The sequence below is a fragment of the Rana temporaria genome, chromosome 1 (genome assembly GCF_905171775.1).
Source record: "Rana temporaria chromosome 1, aRanTem1.1, whole genome shotgun sequence".
Taxonomy (NCBI): Eukaryota; Metazoa; Chordata; class Amphibia; order Anura; family Ranidae; genus Rana; species Rana temporaria.
Window position 1 is genome coordinate 59806691 of NC_053489.1, and position 23678 is coordinate 59830368.

At 41.8% G+C, this 23678-nt stretch overlaps 1 protein-coding gene across 1 annotated transcript in view; it reads right to left on the reverse strand.

Annotated features, from left to right (window-relative positions):
* Nucleotides 1-2295: 2295 nt before the first annotated feature.
* Nucleotides 2296-23678, reverse strand: part of CPLANE1 (ciliogenesis and planar polarity effector 1) — a 185927-nt gene continuing 164544 nt past the window's right edge. The window contains exons 46-55 of the mRNA XM_040338483.1: nucleotides 23121-23154; nucleotides 21022-21153; nucleotides 20003-20162; nucleotides 15556-15617; nucleotides 10944-11108; nucleotides 10533-10651; nucleotides 7554-7643; nucleotides 5342-5482; nucleotides 4451-4584; nucleotides 2296-2917 (exon numbers count right to left, since the gene is read on the reverse strand). Of these exons, the coding sequence (XP_040194417.1) occupies nucleotides 2786-2917; nucleotides 4451-4584; nucleotides 5342-5482; nucleotides 7554-7643; nucleotides 10533-10651; nucleotides 10944-11108; nucleotides 15556-15617; nucleotides 20003-20162; nucleotides 21022-21153; nucleotides 23121-23154 (1169 nt within the window). The 3' untranslated portion in view covers nucleotides 2296-2785. The remainder of the gene's footprint in view (nucleotides 2918-4450; nucleotides 4585-5341; nucleotides 5483-7553; nucleotides 7644-10532; nucleotides 10652-10943; nucleotides 11109-15555; nucleotides 15618-20002; nucleotides 20163-21021; nucleotides 21154-23120; nucleotides 23155-23678) is intronic.

Consider the following 23678-nt stretch of genomic DNA (forward strand, 5'->3'; position numbering starts at 1 on the left):
GCCCTTCGCTCTCTCCTCATTGGCTGTGAATGACAGCAACAGGAGCCAGTGGCTCCTGCTGCTGTCTGAGCAAATGAGGAGAGAGAGACCCTGGAAAGCAGCTGCTCTTATTCACATCACTGGATCCAGATTGGGCTTCGGTAGTTATAAGTTTGATATCAAAAGAGACAGGTACATCAAGCGCCCAGAGGCGATTAAGTTCGCATGTGTCGCGCTATATAAGTTTCTCATTCATTCATTAGGGAGGGGGGAGCTGCACCCCATAGAATGCATTAAGGTAAAAAACCTGGAGCATTTAGAACCAGCAGCCAAACCCCAAAACACATTGGCTGCTGTACTCAAATTTAGAATACATTTTATTTAGGACCCAAACAATTTGGTGTGGCACTTCAATCTCCAGATCAGAGTTTAGCTGACATAACCCAAGGTGATTTTGGTAACCCCCTCTATTTGCGGAAGCTGCCCACCCACCAACCAAATGTCCCACAGAGACCATATCAACATAATAATGGCATCAACGTGACCACAAGACCATCATCTATTTCCAATACCAGGTTCCAAAAGATTTCAAGCCACTTTAAATGTCCCCTAGCCCACCCCCCACGTTCCAATAAAAGTTCAGTAATAATATACCACTTAAAGGGTCACTAAAGGAAATATATTTTTTAATTAAATAGCTTCCTTTATCTTACTGCAGTACTGGTTTCATGTCCTCATTGCTTGTTTTTGCTTTGATGTTGCTGTAAAACTGCTCTGATCTCCACACTTCCTGCTTGTCTGGCTCCTTATAACCACAGTACTGGGAGCTTTTCACGGTGGTCTAAGCTGTCATTACTGTGTCTAAAACTTAACAGAACCAATCAGATTCATTTTAAAAACAAAAAACACTGCCCTGGATTTGTTTGTTTTTGTTCTGTGGGTCTCTTTACTTTACATAAACATGAAACCAGTTTAAAAACGAAAGTGAAACTACAGGCACATTATAGGATTGAATTTAATCTATTTTTTAAAGGGAATCTGTTAACTTGTATGTCTCTATACCCTGTAAACAGTCATTTCAGCAAAAAAAAATGTTTTCCTTTAGTGATCCTTTAAGACTTTTTTTGGTTTTCCCCATTATTTAGATTTCCAATGCCACCTACCCTGTATGTATTTGGAGGAGAGCACGTCACTCCTCCGGTCATAAAAAAAAAGCTCTAATGCCATTCTTCATTTTATTGAACAAATACATTTATTTCAATTACAACAGAATGTACAACTCATATTTAAAAACTCTTTAAATAAAACAATCTTGCAGCTAAAATGGATTAGGTTATATAAAAAATAAAAAACATTTCATTTTAAGGTGCTTATTTTCACAAAAACAGGAAATCTAAAACAGAGACATGTTACAGATCAGAAGATGCTGTACACCTAATTGTACAAAAAATAGAGTTCCAGCTTAGAAATGTATCCTGGAATTTGTTTTCACTTATAATGGAAATGCCTTCTTCAGTAATATACAAGGCTGAGGGCCAATGAAAACAGATTTGTCAGGACCCCAGAAGTAGTGGTTGTCCAAATCAGAGTTGCCCACAATGGTGACTTGTGTATGGAAAATGTCTGCAGCATAAAACTCTTTAAATTGACCCTGTGACCCAGAAACGTCAAAATAGACCTTAATATCCATTGATAATACATACATGTTCTTTAGTATTTTGTTTTATAATAGCTGCTACTTACCTTCAAAAAAAAAAATTCCATTCATACCATTGTGCGCTAGGATCAGGGTTGTCTTTGGATTACTTCTGATATATTTTTTTTAGTATCAAAATAGACCTGTTCTGACACATTGGATGATGGAAATGTATATGTGTGTACACACAAAGAGGCCATAGGGTTTAATATTGAGTCCATAAAGACATGGATGAGGGAGTTTGGGGTGAAGGAACTTGACTGGCTTGCACAGAGTCCTGACCTCAACCCAAAAAAAAAAAAAAAAACATTTGGGATGAATTCGAGCGGAAACTTGCGAGCCAGGCCCTTTCGTCCAACATCAGTGCCTGACCTCACAAATGCGCTTCTGGAAGAATGGTCAAACATTCCCATAGACACACTCCTAAACCTTGTGGACAGCCTTCCCAGAAGAGTTGAAGCTGTTATAGCTGAAAGGGTGGGGCAACTCAATATTGAACCCTACAGACTAAGACTGGGATGCCATTAAAGTTCATGTGCGTGTAAAGGAAAGTGTCCCAATACTTTCAGTAATATAATATTATATATATATATATATATATATATATATATATATATATATATATATTCCTCTTTTACAGGCTGGGCTTCCTTTACAAATGACTTGTCACTTTAAAGAGCTCTAAAGCCAACTATTTATAATAAGAAAACTGTTAAATATCTAATAACCCCTTCTGGCCTTTTCCTTTCAACAGAGCAGCAGTTAATATGTGATCTAAGATCTTGGTTGCCACACCACGAGTTTCCAGCAGTTTATATGAACTGGAATAAAGAAGTTCCTATTGCATCATTGGAGCCAAGCTTTTATTTTCCTCAGGCCCAGCCATGCTCAGGAGGGGGATATGGCCACACACAAAGATCCCAGCATATGAAGACTGCAGCTGGTAGTAGGAGTTTAATTTAAAAAATAAACATGCATATTCTCACAGAAAACACTGTAGATTTTTATAAAACAATAATGTTGATATTAAACACTAATTCATTTCTTAGCCAAGCTCCTTTATTATTACAATTCTGTGGTAGATGCTGGTAGGCACAGCGCATGCGGCAGTTACGTACTCCCCACACTGGCCACCAGATCCTCAATTGCTTTCCAGTCTAGCTTGCTGAGAATGCTGCCAGTGCTATCGGAAGCGTTGTCTCGGTTGGCATTGCGGGAATTGTCTCCATCACCCACTGAACCCTGCATTAGAACACAGACACAACAGGAAACAAGCAATGTAATAACCAATGTACAACAGCCACTGATGTCTGCAGGTCAGAATAGGAGCTTGCTTACAAGGCAGAAAGATGACAATATGTTAGTAGACAGGCTAGGTGACCACAACAGAGACGGGTGTGGGGATTAGAGCGAATTCTTTTTTTTGCTAGTTTCCTTAGGCAATGGATCGGTTTCCCTCTGGCGAATCATTTTTTTTTACACCACTAAGGTTTTCTTCGTCTAACTCTTCTATCAACATCTGACTGCTTATTGGCTTGTGCTACCTAGTAGTCCTTGGATTGGTTACCCTTGGTATGGACCTTGGGGACCATACCCGGTCCCCACACTGTGGGGCTGGACTATGATGTTTGCTTTTGGCACTGGATACTACATCATGCCGTTCAACAAGTGAAGGTAGCTCTGCAGGGTGCTATAAAGGTTCAGGACCATGGTTTATTCTATGGTTCCTCAACCCTGAAGACCCGTTTGGGCGTATGCCCAACCCGATGGACGAAGACTAGACATTATTATGGCCCAGTGTTGCAGATAAGGCAATATAGGGTTTCCCACATGGGCTTTAAAGGAGAAGGTTCACCTTTACAAAAAAATAAATAAATGCAGATTTTTTTTACAGGTTAAAAAAATATGCATTATCAATTTTCTTTTGTTAGGGACCTGTAAAGCATTGCACCCATGATGAGTGGGCGTAATGACACGGTCCTGCAGATTGTCTGTGTATCCGTTTGCCCGTACCTCTGTTACGAGCAAGCACTTACACTTGAGACAGGAAGCTCAATAAACTAGCACAGTGCTGTGAATGTTAATTGGAGAACTACAAGCCGAAAGCCACAAATGCTGTCAGACCCTGTAGTTATGCAATTAACAGAAAACTGACTGGATGACGTGGCTGGGTGGGCGGAGCCCCAAACCACCACATCTTTTTTTTTAGATTGTGACAGCTAGCGGGGGAGGAGGAGAAGTTCCCCCGCTAGCTGTCAGAATGGGGGCTTGTGCATATGTAACATGTTACACCCCGAGTATGGGTGTAACATGTTACAAAAGATGAACTTATCCTTTAGGCTGGGTTCACACCGATGCAAATTGGATGTGGCTTTCTCAAAATCCAATTTGCATGTCAGGAGATTGTGACCGGCTCTCTATGGAGCGGCTCTGGTGCAAATTTGCATAGGAGTCCTGTGCGTCTTCTGGTCCATTTCAGGTACAAATTCAGCCAAAAATTCTGACTGAAATCGGACCGGACCTGAAACGGTGGAGACGCACCGAACCCCTGCTGTGAGACGCGCCGTGCTGCGGTGTGAACCAAAGCCTTTATAACACTATCCACAGTTCATAGCACATTATTCAGTTTAGTGGGCAGAAGACTGTATGTTATTAACTTTATTGTGAAAATCAAATCAACATTATGTGAAAACATGAGGACATTATTCAAACTTGGCGGCAATCGTCATCTCCAGCTAGTGAACCCAGGAGAGACTCATACGCAGTGTTACATACCTCAGAGAAGATGGAGTTTCTGCTGCTGTATAATATTCTGTGGATCTCCTCAGGAAGCTCCCAGGGGCTCACAATATCCCGGTCATATTCCTCCTGTACTGGTGACTGTGGACTTGTCGCCTTACTGCTCCTATCTGTATAAGACAAGAGATAAGACCAACATTTTTTTATTATTTTTATATAAACCTTTATGTAGTACCAACATAGAATGCAGTGCTTTACAGTCTCTTTACAGCTATCCACATCAGACACATCAGTGATTAGGACAAAATGTAGGTCTGTGAAGAATTAGTATGGACAGCACAAGACCAACAGGAAAGGTATTTAAGAACGTGGACTTCCTGGAAGTCCTTTTTGGACTCCAGGGTAGAGGTTTAAAAAGGGTAAGAGGGAACGTTCCTTGAAGAAACCCGGAGACCTGAAGTGGGTGTGAATAGGTATATACGAAGAATAAGAGAGGGGGGCGAGGGAATTTATGGGTTTTTTTGGTAAGGTTTTGGTTGCTCTTGATGCCCCTGGGATAATAGGTGGGAAGAAGATAGAGGTTTGAAAGGGACACATGTCTGTTTTTGAACATAAGGTAACAGGAGATGCATAATATTACGCCAATTGTATGTTGAGTAGTATTATGTATTGTTATTTTGTTTTATAATAAAAAAATAAGTTATAATCAAGGAAAATGTAGGTCTGTGGGGGTTGCGTTAAGAATAAGTTTGTGCTCAAAACCTTCCTGAGTGGGAAGATATATAGAGCCAGAGCGGGAGAGTCAGAAATAGCAAGTGAGATGAGCGAGATAGATCAAGAGAAAAGAAGACAGATACATACACTCACATTGAAATACTGCACAATCAAATTGGATTTTATTTCCGAGTTACCACTTTCAGCCTTTACCTTGGTGGTGTTGTTTAAGCAGCTTTGTTGTGTTTTTAAGAATGGATTTTTTAGTTTTACTATTGGCGTTAGACCTGATTCTTCCAGTGAGCATCCCTCGGCGAGTGATCTGAGAGGTGCGGTCCCCTGGTAGGGTCGGATCTGATGGAAGGTAAAAAATAAACAGCGGTATTTCTTGTTTGTAATAAATGTACCTGTGGCGAGTACCCAGGGTTAAGGGAAGGTCAGCAAACAGAAAACATCTCTAAGACATATCTAAAATCATAAGTTACATAAAACCCCAACATCTCAAAACAAGATTTGATTTGAACACTGTTTAAAATTGCGACCACACAGGGACGAGGGCACTTAAGAAAAAAAAAACTGTACACTTTAATTGCTGTTAATAGAAATGTAAACATCCCTTGTGACAGTAATAGTTGGTGACAGGTACTCTTTATGGAGGGATCGGGTGTCTAAAAGACCCAAAATCCCTCCTTTGCACTTAAAAGTATTCAGCGATTCTGAATACTGTAATTTTCTTTAAATCTGCACCATTGTCAGCCGAGTAAACCGGAAGTGACATCGCTTCCGGGATTATCACATAGGAGACTCGTTTAAAGCCGTTTCTGGCTTTGTTCCAGTCTCACCCTAGCCGGTGGACGTGCCGGATCGTGGATCCGGTGGGACGGGAGGCTCGGGAAGAGCGGCGGAAGGGGTCATCCCCTCCCGCTCCTTTAACCACTTAAGCACCGCCTAACGCCGATATACGTCGGCAGAATGGCACATGGACGTATATATACGTCCCCTTTAAGAGCCCAGCCGTGGGTGGCACGCGTATGCGAACCGGTCCAAAGCAGGACCTGATCGCTGCCGGTGTCCCGCGATTGGTCACAGGAGCTGAAGAACGGGGAGAGGTGAGTGTAAACAGACCTTCTCCGTTCTTCATTGTGGCAATGTCAGTGATCGTCTGTTCCCTGATATAGGGAACGACGATCACTGACGTCACACGTCCAGCCTCGCCCCCCTACAGTTAGAAACACATATGAGGTCACACTTAACCCCTACAGCGCCCCCTAGTGGTTAACTCTTAAACTGAAATGTGTAATTTTCACAGTATCTAGTGCATTTTTATAGCACTTTTCGCAGTGAAAATGACAATGGTCCCAAAAATGTGTCAAAATTGTCCGATGTGTCCGCCATTATGTCGCAGTCATGAAAAAAAAAAACGCTGATCGCCGCCATTAGTAGTAAAAATAAATAAATAATAAAAATGGCATAAAACTATCCCCTATTTTGCGCAAACCAATCGATAAACACTTATTGCGATTTTTTTTTACCAAAAATAGGTAGAGGAATACGTATCGGCCTAAACTGAGGGAAAAAAAAAGTTTTTTTTATATCTTTTTTGGGGATGTTTATTATAGTGAAAAATATTGAATTTTTTTCAAAATTGTCGCTCTATTTTTGTTTATGGCGCAAATAATAACCGCAGCGATGATCAAATACCACCAAAAGAAAGCTCTATTTCTGGGGGGAAAAAGGACGTCAATTTTGTTTGGGAGCCACGTCGCACGACCGCACAATTGTCAGTTAAAGCGACGCAGTGCCGAATCGCAAAAACTGGCCCGGTCCTTTACCTGCATAATGGTCCGGGGCTTAAGGGGTTAAGATAACAACTGAAGTGGCTTTCACTAAAGAGCCAACCGCCCGCTCTAAAAGCTGCAGGCATCACCCCGGTATAACCCCTTCATGTCATGAACGCAAATTTTCTTAGTCAGCGTGATGGGGTTAAGTTGCATAGATTGGAACAGGTGCCATCAAAATAAATGCAACTGCAACTTGTCATGTGATTGTCATAGGACTTTAGGTGTCCAAAGTCGCATGACAAGTCACCCTAGTGTGAACGAAGCCCAAGGCTGTGTTACATAACTCTCTAGCTTATCCAGAGCATCCAAAATGCATTATTATGTTATAGTATCAGAAATATGAACATAAACAACAACACTGCTAATTATTCAGAAAATACAGCAAGGATGTAAAAAGTAAATGTGATTGAATTTTAGTCTGCACTACAACACTGTGCATGTAATGGTGCGGCCCATACAGGTTACAGAGCAACTGCTTGCTTTTTTTTTTTTAACTGCTATTGAAAAAATATAGCTGTATTCCCATTGGTTTCCTTTCCTCTATACGTGTTCAGATAGGTAATTTAGCAATAGGATCCTCTTACCATATCTTCTATTGACAGCGTAGCTAGGCAGACTGCGGGGTCGGAGGATGGGTTCGGACACACTCTTTGGAAGGACAAATGTTGCTGTTCCTGTATCAAAACATTCAGCAGACAGAAGATTTGGTATTCAGCAGTCTATGTGTAAAAACCACGAGAGGTGGCTAGAAGCGAAGTAATGCACCCCAAGGTGGAAGTTCCTACTTTAAAGCAGAATTCCAGTAAGCCAGTAGTAGTTTTCCCTTCTCCAGAGAGCAGAGCTGATGATGTACTGTGAGGTCAGGCCAATGTATTGTTACTGGTTTCAGGTAAATGACCAATGAATCATTATTAGAGCCAGAGAACTAGTATTCTCAGAAGGAGAGCTCAGCAATGGCCGCCTCAGTGCATTCTAGGTATAGCCTTCCGCCTGTTGTACATAACCAGATGGATGACAACCTTCCCAGGACAGGAGTCTGCTTTACTTTTTATGTGGTGAACATGCATGACCAATACACTGTGTATACACATGGTCCACTGGACAGTGCAGATCACAGAAGGTGGTACAGAGCCCGAGTGTTGCTCTGTACTAAGTGATCATTGTGACCAATCTCATCATCACACAGTGTAAACAGTGGATGAGGTTAGCAGCCAGTTCTCACTTTCCTCTCACACACCAATTCACCAGCAAAGCATGACAGCCAGGAAATGAGCATTTCCAGAAGGAATGGGTCTGCAGTTGCATTCTTTGTCTCCTTCCAATACTGGGTTCCTGGCTTGTCTGGTCCTTTCAATAAGAACTTCAATCATTTGAGGACTGGCGTATGTTAAACTTTCCTCCTGTCCAGGCCATTTTAAAGTTTTCAGCGCTGTGATAGTTTGACTGACAACGACGCAGCCATGCAATAGTGTACCCAAATTAATTCTATACAATATTTCTTGAGACAGATAGATATTTTTTTTTGTGCCATTTCCAGGGCTTGTTTACACTTGCATTTCCCTCTGAAAAGCAATCTGCCGTGGATCACCTTTCAGAGGGCAGTTCACAGGCAGCTGTGATATGTCAGCTCCTGAATGCCTGTTTTAACCCTTAAAAACATGCTAAGCTGTGGCATGTGTTCCACACCATTTGGCCCCCATGATATCTTATAGTAGAACTATATTTTTCTTTCCCATTTTGGACAGGATTTTTTTTTTAATCGTGTATGTCCTATTGGAGGATTTCCCTTCACTTCCTGTCCCATAGCAATACAGGAAGTGAGAGGAAATCCCTTCAAATTGTGTGAATCCTTTCACTTCCTGTCCCATATTTCCCCTCTATTACTTTTCTGGGGACAGCCCAACATTTGGGATTTTTCTTTCTGGATACTTGCCGTCTGTGTAAAAATAGGCAGCTGAGACACGCATTGCTGTTCAGAAGGTGACGCAAGTGCAAACAATACAAAGATGAATATGGAGGAGACCAATCCTCACCTCGTCCTGAAAATGCTAGTTGCCCAGCTGTCTCACACTTCAGTCATTTGAGTCACTGACCTGGAACAAGCATGCAACTAGCGAAGTCAGATAATAGTCACAACTCCTGATCTCTAAAGCTGGCCATACATTATACAATTTTCTTATTCAATTTCCTTTAGATTTACCTTCAACTATGTAGTGCAAGGGCTCGCCTGACTGCATACAAACTGAAAGTGTTTAGGTTTGAACACATATTACATGATTTTGGCAAATGGAAAGAAATATTGTACAAGAACATTGTATAATGTAAGACCTATTCCGGGCCAGTCACTCAAAGTGTACTTTGGCTTAGCACAATTGTCTTTAACTGCTTGCCGACCAGCCGCCGCAGTTTTACGGATGCAGGTCGGCTCGGCTGCGCAAAATCACGTAATACTACGTGATTTTGCATTTCAGCCACTAGGTGCGCGTGCGCCCCCGTTTGCCCATGGTGCCGCGCGCGTGACCGGCGGGCGCGATCACCGCCGGGCACCTGCGATTGCTCGTTACAGAGCGAGGACCGGGAGCTGTGAGTGTAAACACACAGCTCACGGTTCTTTTAGGGGGAGAAATTACTGATCGCATGTTCATACAATGTATGAACAGCGATCTGTCATTTCCCCCAGTCAGTCCCACCCCCCCCCTTCAGTTAGAAGACACTATAGGGAACATAATTAACCCCTTCCTCGCCCCCTAGTGTTAACCCCTTCCCTGCCAGTGACATTTTTACAGTAATCAACGCATTTTTCTAGCACTGATCGCTATAAAAATGCCAATGGTCCCAAAAATGTGTCAAAAGTGTCCGAAGTGTCCGCCATAATGTCGCAGTACTGCGCAAAGCAATCAATAAACGCTTACTGCGATTTTTTTTACGAAAAATATGTAGAAGAATACGTATCGGCCTAAACTGAGGGAAAAAAAAGTTTTTTTTATATATATTTTGGGGGATATTTATTACAGCAAAAAGTAAAAAATATTCATTTTTTTTCAAAATTGTCTCTCTATTTTTGTTTATAGCGCAAAAAATAAAAACCGCAGAGGTGATCAAATACCACCAAAAGAAAGCTCTATTTGTGGGGAAAAAAGGACGTAAATTTTGTTTGGGAGCCACGTCGCACGACCGCGCAATTGTCAGTTAAAGCGACGCAGCGCCGAATCGCAAAAAGTGGCCCGGTCATTGACCAGAAAAATGGTCCGGGGCTGAAGTGGTTAAACTAGCAGTTTCTAGAGGGGAGTTTACCAATGGCAGCTTACATGTATTCTCAGCACTGGTTTCTTTTAAAGGATAAGTTCACCTTTTTAAAAAAATAAAATAAATGCACATTTCTTTTGCAGGGGAAAATATGTGCATTCATTTATTTTATTATGAAGCAGTAAAGCAGATCATGGGTGCAATCGCAGGCTCCTGCAGAACATGTTACCAAAGGTAAACTTATCCTTTAAGTACAGAGATACTTTGGCAGCCCTGTGTAACGCTACCACATCACCTGACAACCCATTTCTTCTTACCTCGGGTCTGTGTCCGTAATGCAGAAGAGATGGACCTCGGCTGTAGTACACCAGCTCTGGAGGCTGACCGACTTTTCTCATTATGGGCAGTAGACAAGCTGTGAGCCACAGTGCGAGATCTGCAACAGCAAAACACCAGAGTGGACTGTATGAGAACAACTATGAGATGTGCAAGTTATAATCCTATTTACAGATATCGATCGCATGCATTAGGCCAACTATACACTGGTAGATGAACCATCCCTCCTCCTGCTGGGCTCTTTTTGCGGAAGGGACTCATGGATGGAATAAGGCCATTTAATGATCTGAAAAGTACTTCTTTAGATCACATAATACAAGTTTCAGTAATTGCAGCTTATGATACAATAAGCGAGAGCGGAGGTTGGTTAAAAAGACCGGCTAGTAACTCACTTAGTAGAGGAGGGCTGTGCTGTCCGCGGCCTGGATAGAGATGTCTGGGACCTGCTGGGTTTGGTACTCCCAGTACCTGGAATGTGAGGGGCAGCCGATACCATCTCCTGCATGAGACTCATAGCATCTGATATCCGGTGACTGTGGTGCTCAGACAGAAGCATCCTAAAAACACACAGAGAAGTGTTTACAGCTACCACGTGGATCAGACGCATACATGGCTACAGCATACACAGGGAGATTAGATACATAATTACTGAACATTGCTTCTCATTTACAGGGGATTTTTGTGTATTTGGGACAACCATCAGTAACAGTTTTAATGAAGATTTGCCACTAAACTTGTAACAGTTTTCACATTTAAAGTATATAGTTACATAGTTAGGTTGACAAAAAAAAATACTCAATCAAATTCAACTGACAAAATGTATTTTTATAAAAGCCCACATTCCCCGAACCCCAAACCTACAGTTCACCTAGAAGAAGGCAAAAACCTATTCACAGTAAATCACGGTACAATTTGCTCCAGCGGGAAATATTTCCTTCCTGATCCCTTAAAGTGGATGTAAACCCTCCACATACCCAGTGAAGTGAACAGCCTCAGATGATACACAGAGATGAAACAAATCTCCCTACATAGGTTTTACATCCATATCTGCTGTCTTCACATTTATATACAGTTTAGAAAGTTGATCTGTTAGGAAATTTTCTCTTCCTGTTTAACACAGAGTGTGATATCTGAGCATACAGCCAAGATAGCCAACATTGCTGATTGGAGGAAATGCACACACCCCTTCTCCTCATAGGCAGAGACTCTCAGAGGTGTTTTGTAACAGAGCCAGCTCCCTGCCAATCTATTTATAGCAACCTCCTCTGACAGAAGAGTCAGGCTGCTTTTATCTGTTGTGTTGAGAATTTGTCAGGAGTTATCTGGCTGATAACAAAGGAATGGGTCAGGAGAGAGCTAGGGGACATATATCTTCGAAGAGAGATAACAAAACACTGCAGATATATGTGCCCAGCTCAAATTTCATGAATTGGGTTTACATTCACTTTAACCACTTCCAGACCTGCGCACGACGATGTACGTCCTATTTTTAAAGATTGATATCTCGGTAACGGCAGCAGCTGCTGCCACAACCGAGGTATCGATCTTTAGGGTGCGCGGTCTGGAATCCGATAATGGCGGTCGCCGCGAGATCGCCGTTATCGGTGGCGGGAGAGGGGCCCCCCCCCTCCCGCCGCTTACCGTAGCCGTCGGTAGCGGCGGAGGCGATCGGGTGCTGTTGGCTGGTGAGCGGGGACGAGACTGAAGGAAAAATCTCCTTCGCCCGTCCCCATAGCTCGGCTGGGCGGAAGTGACGTCAAAACATCAGTCCCGCCCAGCCTCTTAAAGAGACAAAATTTTTTTTTTGTCATTTGAAAAAATGACATTTTTTATTTTTTTTTTATTTTTTGCATTTAAGCCCAAATATGATATCTGAGGTCTTTTTGACCCCAGATCTCATATTTAAGAGGACCTGTCATGCTTTTTTCTATTACAAGGGATGTTTACATTCCTTGTAATACGAATAAAAGTGATCAAATTATTATTTTATTTTTTTCAGTGTAAAAAGTAATAAAATAAATAAAAAGAAATAAGAAAACAAAAAAAAAAATTTTTTAAAGCGCCCCGTCCCGACGAGCTCGCGCGCAGAAGCGAACGCATACGCGAGTAGCGCCCACATATGAAAACGGTGTTCAAATCACACAAGTGAGGTATCGCCGCGATCGTTAGAGTGAGAGCAATAATTATAGCCCTAGAGCTACTCTGTAGCTCAAAAAATGCAATCTCTAGAATTTTTTAAACATCGCCTATCGAGATTTTTAAGGGTAAAAGTTTGACGCCATGCCACGAGCGGGCGCAATTTTTAAGCGTGACATGTTGGGCATCATTTTACTCGGCGTAACATTATCTTTCACAATATATAAAAAAATTGGGCCAAATTTATTGTTGTCTTATTTTTTAATTCAAAAAAGTGAATTTTTTCCAAATAATATGCGCTTGTAAGACCGCTGCGCAAATACGGTGTGACAAAAAGTATTGGAATGACCACTATTTTATTCTCTAGGGTGTTAGAAAAAAATATATATATATATAATGTTTGGGGGTTTTAAGTAATTTTCTAGCAGAAAAAACTGTTTTAGTCTTGCAAACACCAAATCTGAAAAACACCTAAGGTCTGGAAGTGGTTAAGGTAATGGGTTATTCCCTGGATAAACAATCTACCTTGTAATTACTTATACTAGGTACTTATAATCTGTTCACATCCATCTTTTTACCAAACTACAAAGTGGGCCACAACTAGCTAAAGCCAGAACATATCTGAAGTCAGAACATTTTATAAGCAGCAGACAGAGAAGGGGGTCATTTATCACACTGGATTCCTATATTACATCTGTTTCACAGCTTCCGGCATTTTTTTGTGTGGTGAAAAATGTAAACCTTTCTTACCATTATCAGCAGATTTCTTTATTCTACAATCTAAGCCAGGGGTCTCCAAACATACTAAACAAAGGGCCAGTTTATTGTCCTTCAGACTCTTGGAGGGCCGGACTTTGGCAAGCGGGAGAATACATTTTCCTGGCATCATTGTTGGTGAACATCTGGTATTAGGGGGAGGAATAGTGCCCCATTGCTGGTATCATAGGGAGTAATAGTGCTCTATTAGTTGTGTCAGTGGGAGAAATGGTGCTCCATTGTCGGTGTCAGATGGCAGAATAGTGTCTCGTATCAGTGGGAGGGATAGTGCCCAAGGGCCGGATAAAGGCAAGCAACAGTTCGGGCCACAGTTTGGAGACCACTGATCTAAGCAATGTCTTCAGGTAGCACAGACTACACCAAAGAAAGTGGACCATGGCTTAAGGCGGCACTATTGTCTTGCAACACTGGGGTCCTGGGTTTAACTTCCAAGAGGTACACTATCTGCAATGGGTTTGTAAATTCTCTTTGCATGAATTTCCTTCTGTAGGTCTATACTGGAAGGATAACTGGCATAAATATCAACATGTGCCAATGTGTCTAGGGACATCAGACCATTGGCTCCTAGGGACACGAGCTATATCAATTAATTTACTATTAGTAAATGATGTTCCAAAGAAAATAATTATTCTAATAAATCAGACTTTGCAGGTACGTACGGAGGCAATAACTGTATTAAAAATAATATACAATACTATATTCTTACATGTTTGTTTAACCACTTCCATACCAGGCACTTGCGCACCTTCCCGCCCAAGCCAATTTTCAGCTTTCAGCACTGTCGCATTTTGAATGGCAATTGCGCGGTCATGCTATTCTGTACCCAAACAAAATTGGCGTCCTTTTTTCCCCACAAATAGGGCTTTCTTTCAGTGGTATTTGATCACCTCTGTGATTTTTTTTTTGCGCAACAACTAAAAAAAGACTGAAAATTTTGAAAAAAAAAATCATTTTTTTTCTGTTAATTTTTTTGTAAATAAGTAAGTTTTCTCTTTCAATTACGGGCACTGATATGGCGGCACTGATGGGCACCGATGAGATGGCACTGATAGACATCGATGAGGTAGTACTGATGGACACCGATGAGGTGGCACAGATGGGCACTGATTGGTGGCGCTGGTATGTGGCACTGATGGGCACTCATAGGGGGCACTGATGGGCACTCCTAGGCGGCACTGATGGGCACTCCTAGGCGGCACTGATGGGTACTTATGGGTGGCACAGATGGGCACTGATAGGTAGGCACTGGGCATGGATTGGCACTGTGGGGTGGCACTGATGGACACTGTGGGGTGGCACTGATGGACACTGTGGGGTGGCACTGATGTATCCATGTTGCCAGTCAGTGCCCATTTGTGGGCACTGATTGGCATCTTTTTTTTACTGCCCCTTTTTTTTTTTTTTTTTCTGACTTTATATTTTTTTATTGCCCCTTTTTTTTTTTGCCCTACCCTGGTGGTCCAGTGTGGCGATCCGAGGGGGGGCTGCGCTGATAAACAATCAGCGCGAACCCCCCCTGTCAGGAGAACCGCCGATCGGCTCTCCTCTACTCGCGTCTGTCAGACGCGAGTGAGGAAGAGCCATCAACGGCTCTTCCTGTTTACATCGTGATCAGCCGTGATTGGACACGGCTGATCACGTTGGTAAAGAGCCTCCGCCGGCTCTTTACCGAGATCGGAGATACAGGGTGTCAGACTGACACCCCGCATCACCGTTCGCGGCGCTGCGCACCCCCATTGGGCGCGCGCAGCATGAAATCCTGCAGGATGTCCAGTCAGGATTTCAGAACCACTTCCCGGACGTAAAACTCCTATTGACCGGGCGGGAAGTGGTTAAAAGAATATGTGGATCAACATTGATCCATATATTATTATACAGGATTTATATTGCGCCAACAGTTTGTGCAGCGCTTTACAAAATGAGGGCAGACAGTACAGTTACAATACAGGAGGGATCAGAGGGATATATTCTTTTAAACTCGGCTAAGTCTGATATTTTTTTTTTTTTATGGGATTTTGAATTTGCAGATGTGGTACCAAGGTGGCCTCTTTCCATTCATTATATTATGGAGTAAATGAAGATCTGACTTACCGGTCTTTCTCATTTTTCAATCTCTGGGTTTGCCATATTGATTTAGAAGATATTAAAGTGTTCTAAAAAGGAATAAACACTTAAGATTAATAGAGAAAAACAGAATAAAAGCAATTTACAGTGCCTTGAAAAAGTATTCACACCCCTTGAAATTTTACACATTTTGTCATGTTACAACCAAAAACATAAATGTCTTTTATTTGGGATTTTATGTGATAGACCAACACAAAGTGGCACATAATTGTGAAGTAGAAGGAAAATGATAAATGGTTTTCCCAATTTTTTTACAAATACATATGTGAAAAGTGTGGTGTTCATTTGTATTCATCCCCCCCTGAGGCAATACTTTGAAGAACCCCCTTTCACTGCAATTACAGCTGCAAGTCTTTTTGGGGGATGTCTCTACCAGCTTTGCACATCTAGAGAGGGACATTTTCCCATTCTTCTTTGCAAAAAACTCTGTCAGATTGGATGGAGAGTGTCTGTGAACAGCAATTTTCAATTCTTTTCACAGATTCTCAATGTGATTTAGGTCTGTACTTTGACTGAGCCATTTTAACACATGAATATGTTTTGATCTAAACCATTCCATTGTAGCTCTGGCTGTATGTGTCGGGTCGTTGTCCTGCTGGAAGGTGAACCTCCACCCCAGTCTCAAGTCTTTTGCAGACTCCAACAGGTTTTCTTCTAAGATTGTCCTGTATTTGGCTCCATCCATCTTCCCACCAACTCTGACCAGCTTCCCTGTCCCTGCTGAAGAAAAGCATCCCCACAACATGATGCTGCCACCACCATGTTTCACGGTGGGGATGGTGTGTTCAGTGTGATGTGCCATGTTAGCTTTCCGCCACACATAGCGTTTTGCTTTTAGGCCAAAAAGTTAAATTTTGGTCTCATCTCCTGCGCCCTCTATGGACGCACCGCCACTGATTACCATGGACCTCTTGGCTGCTTCTCTGATTATTGCTCTCCTTGACCGGCCTGTCAGTTTAGGTGGACGGCCATGTCTTGGTAGGTTTGCAGTTGTGCCATACTCAGATTTTCAGATGATAGATTGAACAGTGCTCTGTGAGATGTTCAAAGCTTGGGATATTTTTTTTATAACCTAACCCTTCTTTAAATTTCTCCACAACTTTATTCCTAACCTGTCTGGTGTATTCCTTGGCCTTCATGATGCGGTGTGTTCACTAAGGTTCTCTTACAAACCCTTGAGGGCTTCACAGAACAGCTGTATTTAATAATTAGGTACTGTATTTAATAATTAGGTGACTTCTGAAGGCAATTGGCTTCACTAGATTTTAGTTAAGGATATCAGAGTAAAGGGGGCTGAATACAAATGCACACCACACTTTTCACATATTTATTTGTAAAACATTTTAAAAACCATTTATTATTTTCCCTCCACTTCACAATTATGTACCACTTTGTGTTGGTCTATCACATAAAATACATTAACGTTATTTGGTTGTAACATGACAACATTTGGAAATTTTCAAGGGGTATGAATACTTTTTCAAGGCACTGTACATCTTTAAGTATTTCTTAAATAGACTTCATAGCAAGCAAAGCGAAGAATAGGACCCCAGAGCGACACTTTAAAACAAATAAACATTTATGAGAGGTTCTCTCTAAACTGAACATTGAATAAAAAAAGCAAGTTACTATTATTACCAAAGTGTTTTTTCTTGGTGAAGGATTCCAAGTCAAGTCATAAATAATGGATAAGTCTCCACCTAGCAGCTGTGTTGCGGCTCTGTAGTTAAGTAGATGAAGTGACACATTTTAACAGACTCCTCCACTTCACACAAGGTGAGGAACGCTCAGTCCACAGGGGATTCACATTTCACCCTGATTATTATTCTGAGTGAGGCTGGGTTCACACTACTACACTACTTTCATCCTACTTTGCTCTGTGTTCAATGTTTCCCTATGAGAGCGTCTTGTAGCGTCCTACACAAGTCGGTCCGACTTTGAAAATGCTCCCTGTACTACTTTTGGTCCTACATTGATCCTACTTCAGGCCCATTGAATATCATTGAAGTCGGACCAAAGTAGTATCCTGTTCATGAAAGTAGGATGGATGTAGGACCAATGTAGGATAAATGTAGCAGAGCAAAGTAGGATGAAAGTAGTGTAGTAGTGTGAACCCAGCCTAAACACTAGTTATTGGAAATAAAAAAGTGGGGGCGCTAAAGAGCTAATAACAAGCTCTGAATAGTCTCACAAACTTGTAATTAAACCCTATCCACATAAAGAGATAAGAACAACACTACTTATTGCTCACCGTTTATATATACAGAATACAGTTTCTTCTTGTGACCTATTGCTTTGGCAGCCACAATCATATAGTTATAGGATACTTGATGCTTTTTATGTTTAAAGACTACAGGGAGTTTGCATACTGCCATTAACAACTGAAAAAATATCGGGTTTGAAAAACTTTATGTGCATTATTCATTCACTAAAAAGAAAGTTGAGAACAAACAAAATAAAAAAAAATCACTATAATAACATCTGTTTTTTTTAGCAGTCAATAGAAAAGACAGCACTGTCCAATACCAATGTGTGTAAAGCCTACTACACACGAGCTGAATGTCGGGTGGCATCGGCCGGTTCAATAGAAGCCAAACGACATTCGACCCGTGTGTACTGCAGTGGGTTCGGCCAGCTTCTGTCAAAGGGGTATGACCGAAGATGGTCTGCTGATCATCTCCCGATCAGCGCTATTCAGCCAGTGGCTGAGAGGGCTGGCCATAGTGTTCTGGCAGGGGAGGCGTCCCCTTATCAGCACACAATAGAACATCTGGGGAGATCGCTGTACTAAAGTTGGATAGTTAAAGCGGTGTTCCACCCAAAAATTGAACTTTCGCTTTTCGGAATACTCCCCCCCTCTGGTGTTACATTTCGCACCTTTCAGGGGGGAGGGGGGAGCAGATGCCTGTCTAATACAGGTATTTTGCTCCCACTTCCGGGCATAGATACAAGAGCCACCCACAGGTATCTACGCCACTTCCGGCGCCTTCTCCGCCCCCCCCCCCCCCTCAAGAAGACAGCAGTGACCAGTGGGATCGCACAGCGCAAGTTGCGCATGTGCAGTAGGGAACCAGGAAGTGAACCTGCAAAAGGCTTCACTTCCTGATTCCCTTATTGAAGATGGCGGCGCCTCCACCCAAGGGACAGATCGGCTTCGGGTGCCGACATTGCGGGTGCCTTGGACAGGTAAGTGTCCTTTTTTTTTTAATTTAGCAGCTGCAGTATTTGTAGCTGCTGACTTTAAAGGAAAAAAAAATAAAATAAATTAGGTGGAACTCCACTTTAAGCCTAGTACACACAATTAAATTATCCGACAAATGATCGTCCATTGTTTTTTTTTTGTATGTTAATCTCTATATCGAAAAACAAAGAGGTTACTAAAGTACGTAAATTCTGGCACGACAGAATAAAAATTCGGAAGTGATGTAATGTTTTGTATTGTATTTCTATTATATTTTCAGACGAAAACTTATACTGATTAAAACGAAAATCGGACAATCTGGTATTGTACGAGGAGAGTTTCGTATTTGTCCCATCGGTTAGTACACAGCTTTCGTCCGAAATTAACAATCACTTCGAAAGCGGTATTTTTTGCACAATTTTCAGCTCCTGAATGTACGTTTTTTTTTTTCGTTCAGCTCTGCTGGGTTAAACGAAAAAAACACCTAGTGTGTACTCGGCTTAACACACAGGGGTTGATTTATTAAAACTGGAGAGTGCAAAATCTGGTGCAGCTCTGCATTGTAGACAATCAGATTCTAACTTCAGCTCGACAATAAAACCTGGAAGCTGATTGGTTTCTATGCAGAGCTGCACCAGATTTTGTACTCCCCAATTTTAGTAAATCAACCCCTATGTGCGTTGTATGCTAGCCTGGGTCTTCTTATAAAACACCAGAATCCGCTGCCAAGCATTGTGGGGCTCTTGCACGCTGCAGCTCAAAAAAAAACAAAAAACAGCAGATTTTTACAGGCGTTCTGCCTATAAAAGCTTAAAGAAGCTTGTTGTTTTTTTTTGTGTGCGCTTTCTTGCATTTTTATTGAGCTCTTTCGAGATTATTTGAGCATAAGATTTTTTTTTTACAAACCCTCCTAGATAGTATTTTCTTAACGACTGTATAAACAAAACAAAAAACGGCTGGAACAAACGTTTTCATGCTTTTTTTGAGCTCTTTGGGGCACTAGCTCAAAAACACGAGTTGGGTGTTTTTTTTCTGCCTGTAGGAGCATATGCCTGAAAACGCCCGAAAAAGCCATAGTGTGCATAGACACATTGGCTAACATGAAGGAGTTTCTAGAAAACAATAAAAGCTTAAAAGCCTGTAGGAGTCGCTTCTTTGAGCTGCAGTGTGCATGAGCCCTAATTCCTCCTCCCAAGGTCACCAGAGACAAGTGAAAAATCACAATTGACGTACAGCTTGGTGTTGCGACTGGAAGGGCTTGTGTTCTCTCTCTCTCAGTTCTTCCAATTTCTTCCTGTATTCAGTCAGACGCTCCCTTTGCTTATTCTTCATCCACATCCGCAGATCAGATCTGTTCTTCTGGCTCCTCTTTGAAGTATTTTGAGGCCTTTGTCTGTAAATACAAAACAACCCCTGAGCTTTTCAACATGAATGACTCCTTTCAAAAGAAGGAGACAGTGCTGGCTGAGAGTAAATCTGCCCATAGACTGACCAAAATTTGTCCAGCCGAGTCTCAAAGTGTGTGTGGCCAACCTTGCGCGACAGAAGCTAATTGTTTAATTATTATGCAATACTTACCTTAGAATAAAGCGCTCTCTGAGATGGCTGACATTTTTCCTGGAGTATCTTACGGCTTAGTGAGCTCCGTCGCTGTAATTGGTCAGAGCCGCAATGATGTCACTCCCGCACATGTGCGCCGGAGCCACCGTTTATGGCACGGAGCTTAGAAGGTACGCCACCCCGTGCCGTTCCTTCAGAGCACATGCACCAGTGATGTCAATGGCTGCATGTATACTAAATAGCTCCTAAACTGTACACGTTTAGGAGATATTTTCACTACCTATAGGTAAGCCTTATTATAGACTTGCCTATAGGTAAATGTAAGCAGAGAAAGTTTACTTCCTCTTTAAGCTTGTGCTTTATTTTTATTTCTCTATTAAAGTCCATTTGAATGCATGGCAAAACACATAATAACAGAATGTGTACTATTTTGTATATCAGCTGTAAAACCCACTATGAAAATGCAATAAAATATATTTAAAAAGCAGAAACATTTTTCTTTGTTTAGACAAAATAGCAACAATCCATGTCCTTTTTTTGCCTTCTATGTTTCACTGTAGAGATCCCCTTTCACTTCCTGTTCCATAAATACAACAGGAAGTGGAGGAAATCCCTTCAAAAGGGAAGAAAAATCTTTTCTTAAAACAGTATTTTTTCCACTTTCTTCTGTGTTAGATAGTAATGTTTCGTACCTGTGAATGGCCCGTGCCTGTGTTTCAGTCAGTCCAAGTTCCGAAGCGGACACCCCTCCATCCATAAGATCAGTCAGAATGTCGGCCATGTCGCTGAGCCCGGTCATCTGGAGCTGCTCGTTCACAGGGCAGCTGAAACATGGAGTCAGCTCAGTGCAGCTCACATGAAGCATGCCATCTCTGGCCAATAATGGAAAGCAATAAATATATAAAAAGTGTATAACTGATCCAGCCTAGTGTAAACAAGTTTCTCCATCACTAAGGTGTCATTAACTGCCTTTAACCAGTCTGAGTGAGCTGGTGGTAGGGAAGCCAGCCACCTCTGGGCAATAAGTCTGCAGGCATGGAAAAGGCACCAGAGCACTGGAATCATCCTTATAATCTAGCAGACACAAGTTAGGGTCTAATAAGACAATATCTACGTAGCCTAGGACATCTCCAAAGCATGTGGATCAGGCTGGCCATAGATGGAGCAAATTTCTTTCCTGCAACCACAGACCGTGTTGACAGGGAAATTCCTCCCACCAAGCCATTCCTCCCACCATTGACCTTTCAGACCACTCCAGGGGCTCAGCAGTATGTCATGCAGGAAAAAGAACCGCACATAGCGTAATACGTCCAAACGGTTGTTTATTAAAAAAGATAAAATCTACTTACATCAATCAAATGTAATAGAAGCATGTACGAAACAAATGCCGGCCGGCATAAACAGGAGCCCTTCCTCCTCGTACGAACGCGGTGACGTCACTGCATGCCGTTAATCCAGACGCGTTTCGTCATACGATAACGTTTTCAATGGGATCCATGACATACTGCTGAGCCCCTGGAGTGGTCTGAAAGGTTCTGTCTGTGCTGATTTTACTATACTCCTTCGTGGACGCATTGTATAAGGATCTAAGCTGCATATCTGATTCCACCCTGTGTTGTGGCCATACTCCCTGGATATCCTGCTGTGGAATACACAATAACGCTGTTATTTATCCATTATCTGGTAAGCCCCTGTCCATGTGGTGGTGGCTCACTTTAATCATCGGTGCACCGGGTGTTGTCTGTTCCAGGAACATCATTATTTTTGGACTTTAATTTCACATTATATTTTTTGTTCACTCACAAGGACTTGATTGTCATTAATTAGGCTGGCGCAATTTTTTATTTTTCCATATATGTTTGTGCTATGCCTTTCTTTATATTCATTTATTTAATCACACTTTCTTTGGTTAGCGCAATTTTTTATTTTTCCTCCCACCATTGTGTTCTCACAGCAGAGAGGTGCAGGGGAAGCCGTCACTGCTTGCAATAATTTCACGTAAAATTCGGCAGACTGGTTGTACCCAAATTGATCGATTCATTTAACTTTGATACATTCAGCCTGACAATACATGGTTCAAATCTCAGCCGAATTCTGGTGAACCGTCTAACGCCGGTTTAAGTGCCAGGTGAATCCCTGCACCTCTTACAGGAGTCATCCGGGTGTCGCCGATTTGGAAACTACTCCAAATTGGAATAGTTCACTATTTAGGAGTCATACAAGATAAGCGAGAATACACAATACTGGATCTGAATCGGTTATACAGTCTGTATTCTATACCCAGTTCTCAAAGACAATCATGCACTTAAAAAACAAAAACACTTTCTTATAACCAATAATTTTAGAAGAAGAGACAGAGACTAAGACCCGGTACACACAGGGGCGGCATGACTTTGGGGGCGACTCGGCAAGGCGATCTCAAGACGACTTGCAAAATTACTTCTGTACTGAAGTCAAAGCAAGTCGCCCCCAAAGTCATACAAGAACCTTTTTCTAAGTCGGAGCGACTTGAGTCGCTCCTATTAGAACGGTTCCATTGAACAGAACAGAACGCGACTTGTCAGGTGGATGAGTCGCCTGACAAGTCGCCCCTGTGTGAACCGGCTCTAATAGTATGTTAATGCTTATTTATTTTTGTCAGCTAAACTATTCTTTAAAAAAAACAACAAACACAAAAAGTACAGTATATAAAAAAATATATATAAAAGATAAAATTTTGCTAGTATAAAAAAAATATTTAAAGACAGATATAAATGAGTTTGAGGTCATAGCCTGGAGGGATTCCTCCTACCTTTTCTCTATGTTACGTTTGTCTTGCCGAGGTTCTGAAACAAGATGAAGGGGATAGTTGTGATCTGTGTCTCTCCTGTGTAGGAATGAGCCTGATCCTAATACACAGCTTCTCATTGCTAGGTGACCCAGAGACATCAAGAAACGGTTACTCAATTACTCCCCGGGGACACCTTGTTCTAAGTCGTATGAGGTGACCTCTTCATTATGTGTGAAATAAATTACAGATCAGCGCTCACATACAATCAAAATCAGAAGCACATAAAATAAATCCATCCAAGTGTATAAATCTGATTATAGTGAAATTGTACACCAGAGCCTTTTATTGTTCACAGTGATGATACCAAAGACACCAACATGAAGTCACGTAGACGCATTTCACATATACATCTTGTGCCTAATCAATGTTACTGTGCTTGTAGAGATCGTAGGAGGGCACACGCCACTTTTCACGAGCAATGCCACACTGATACTAAATATTTTCGGTCTACGATCGTCTTAAAGGGATTGTAAAGGGGAATTTTTTTTTTTATCTTAATGCATTCTATACGTTAAGATA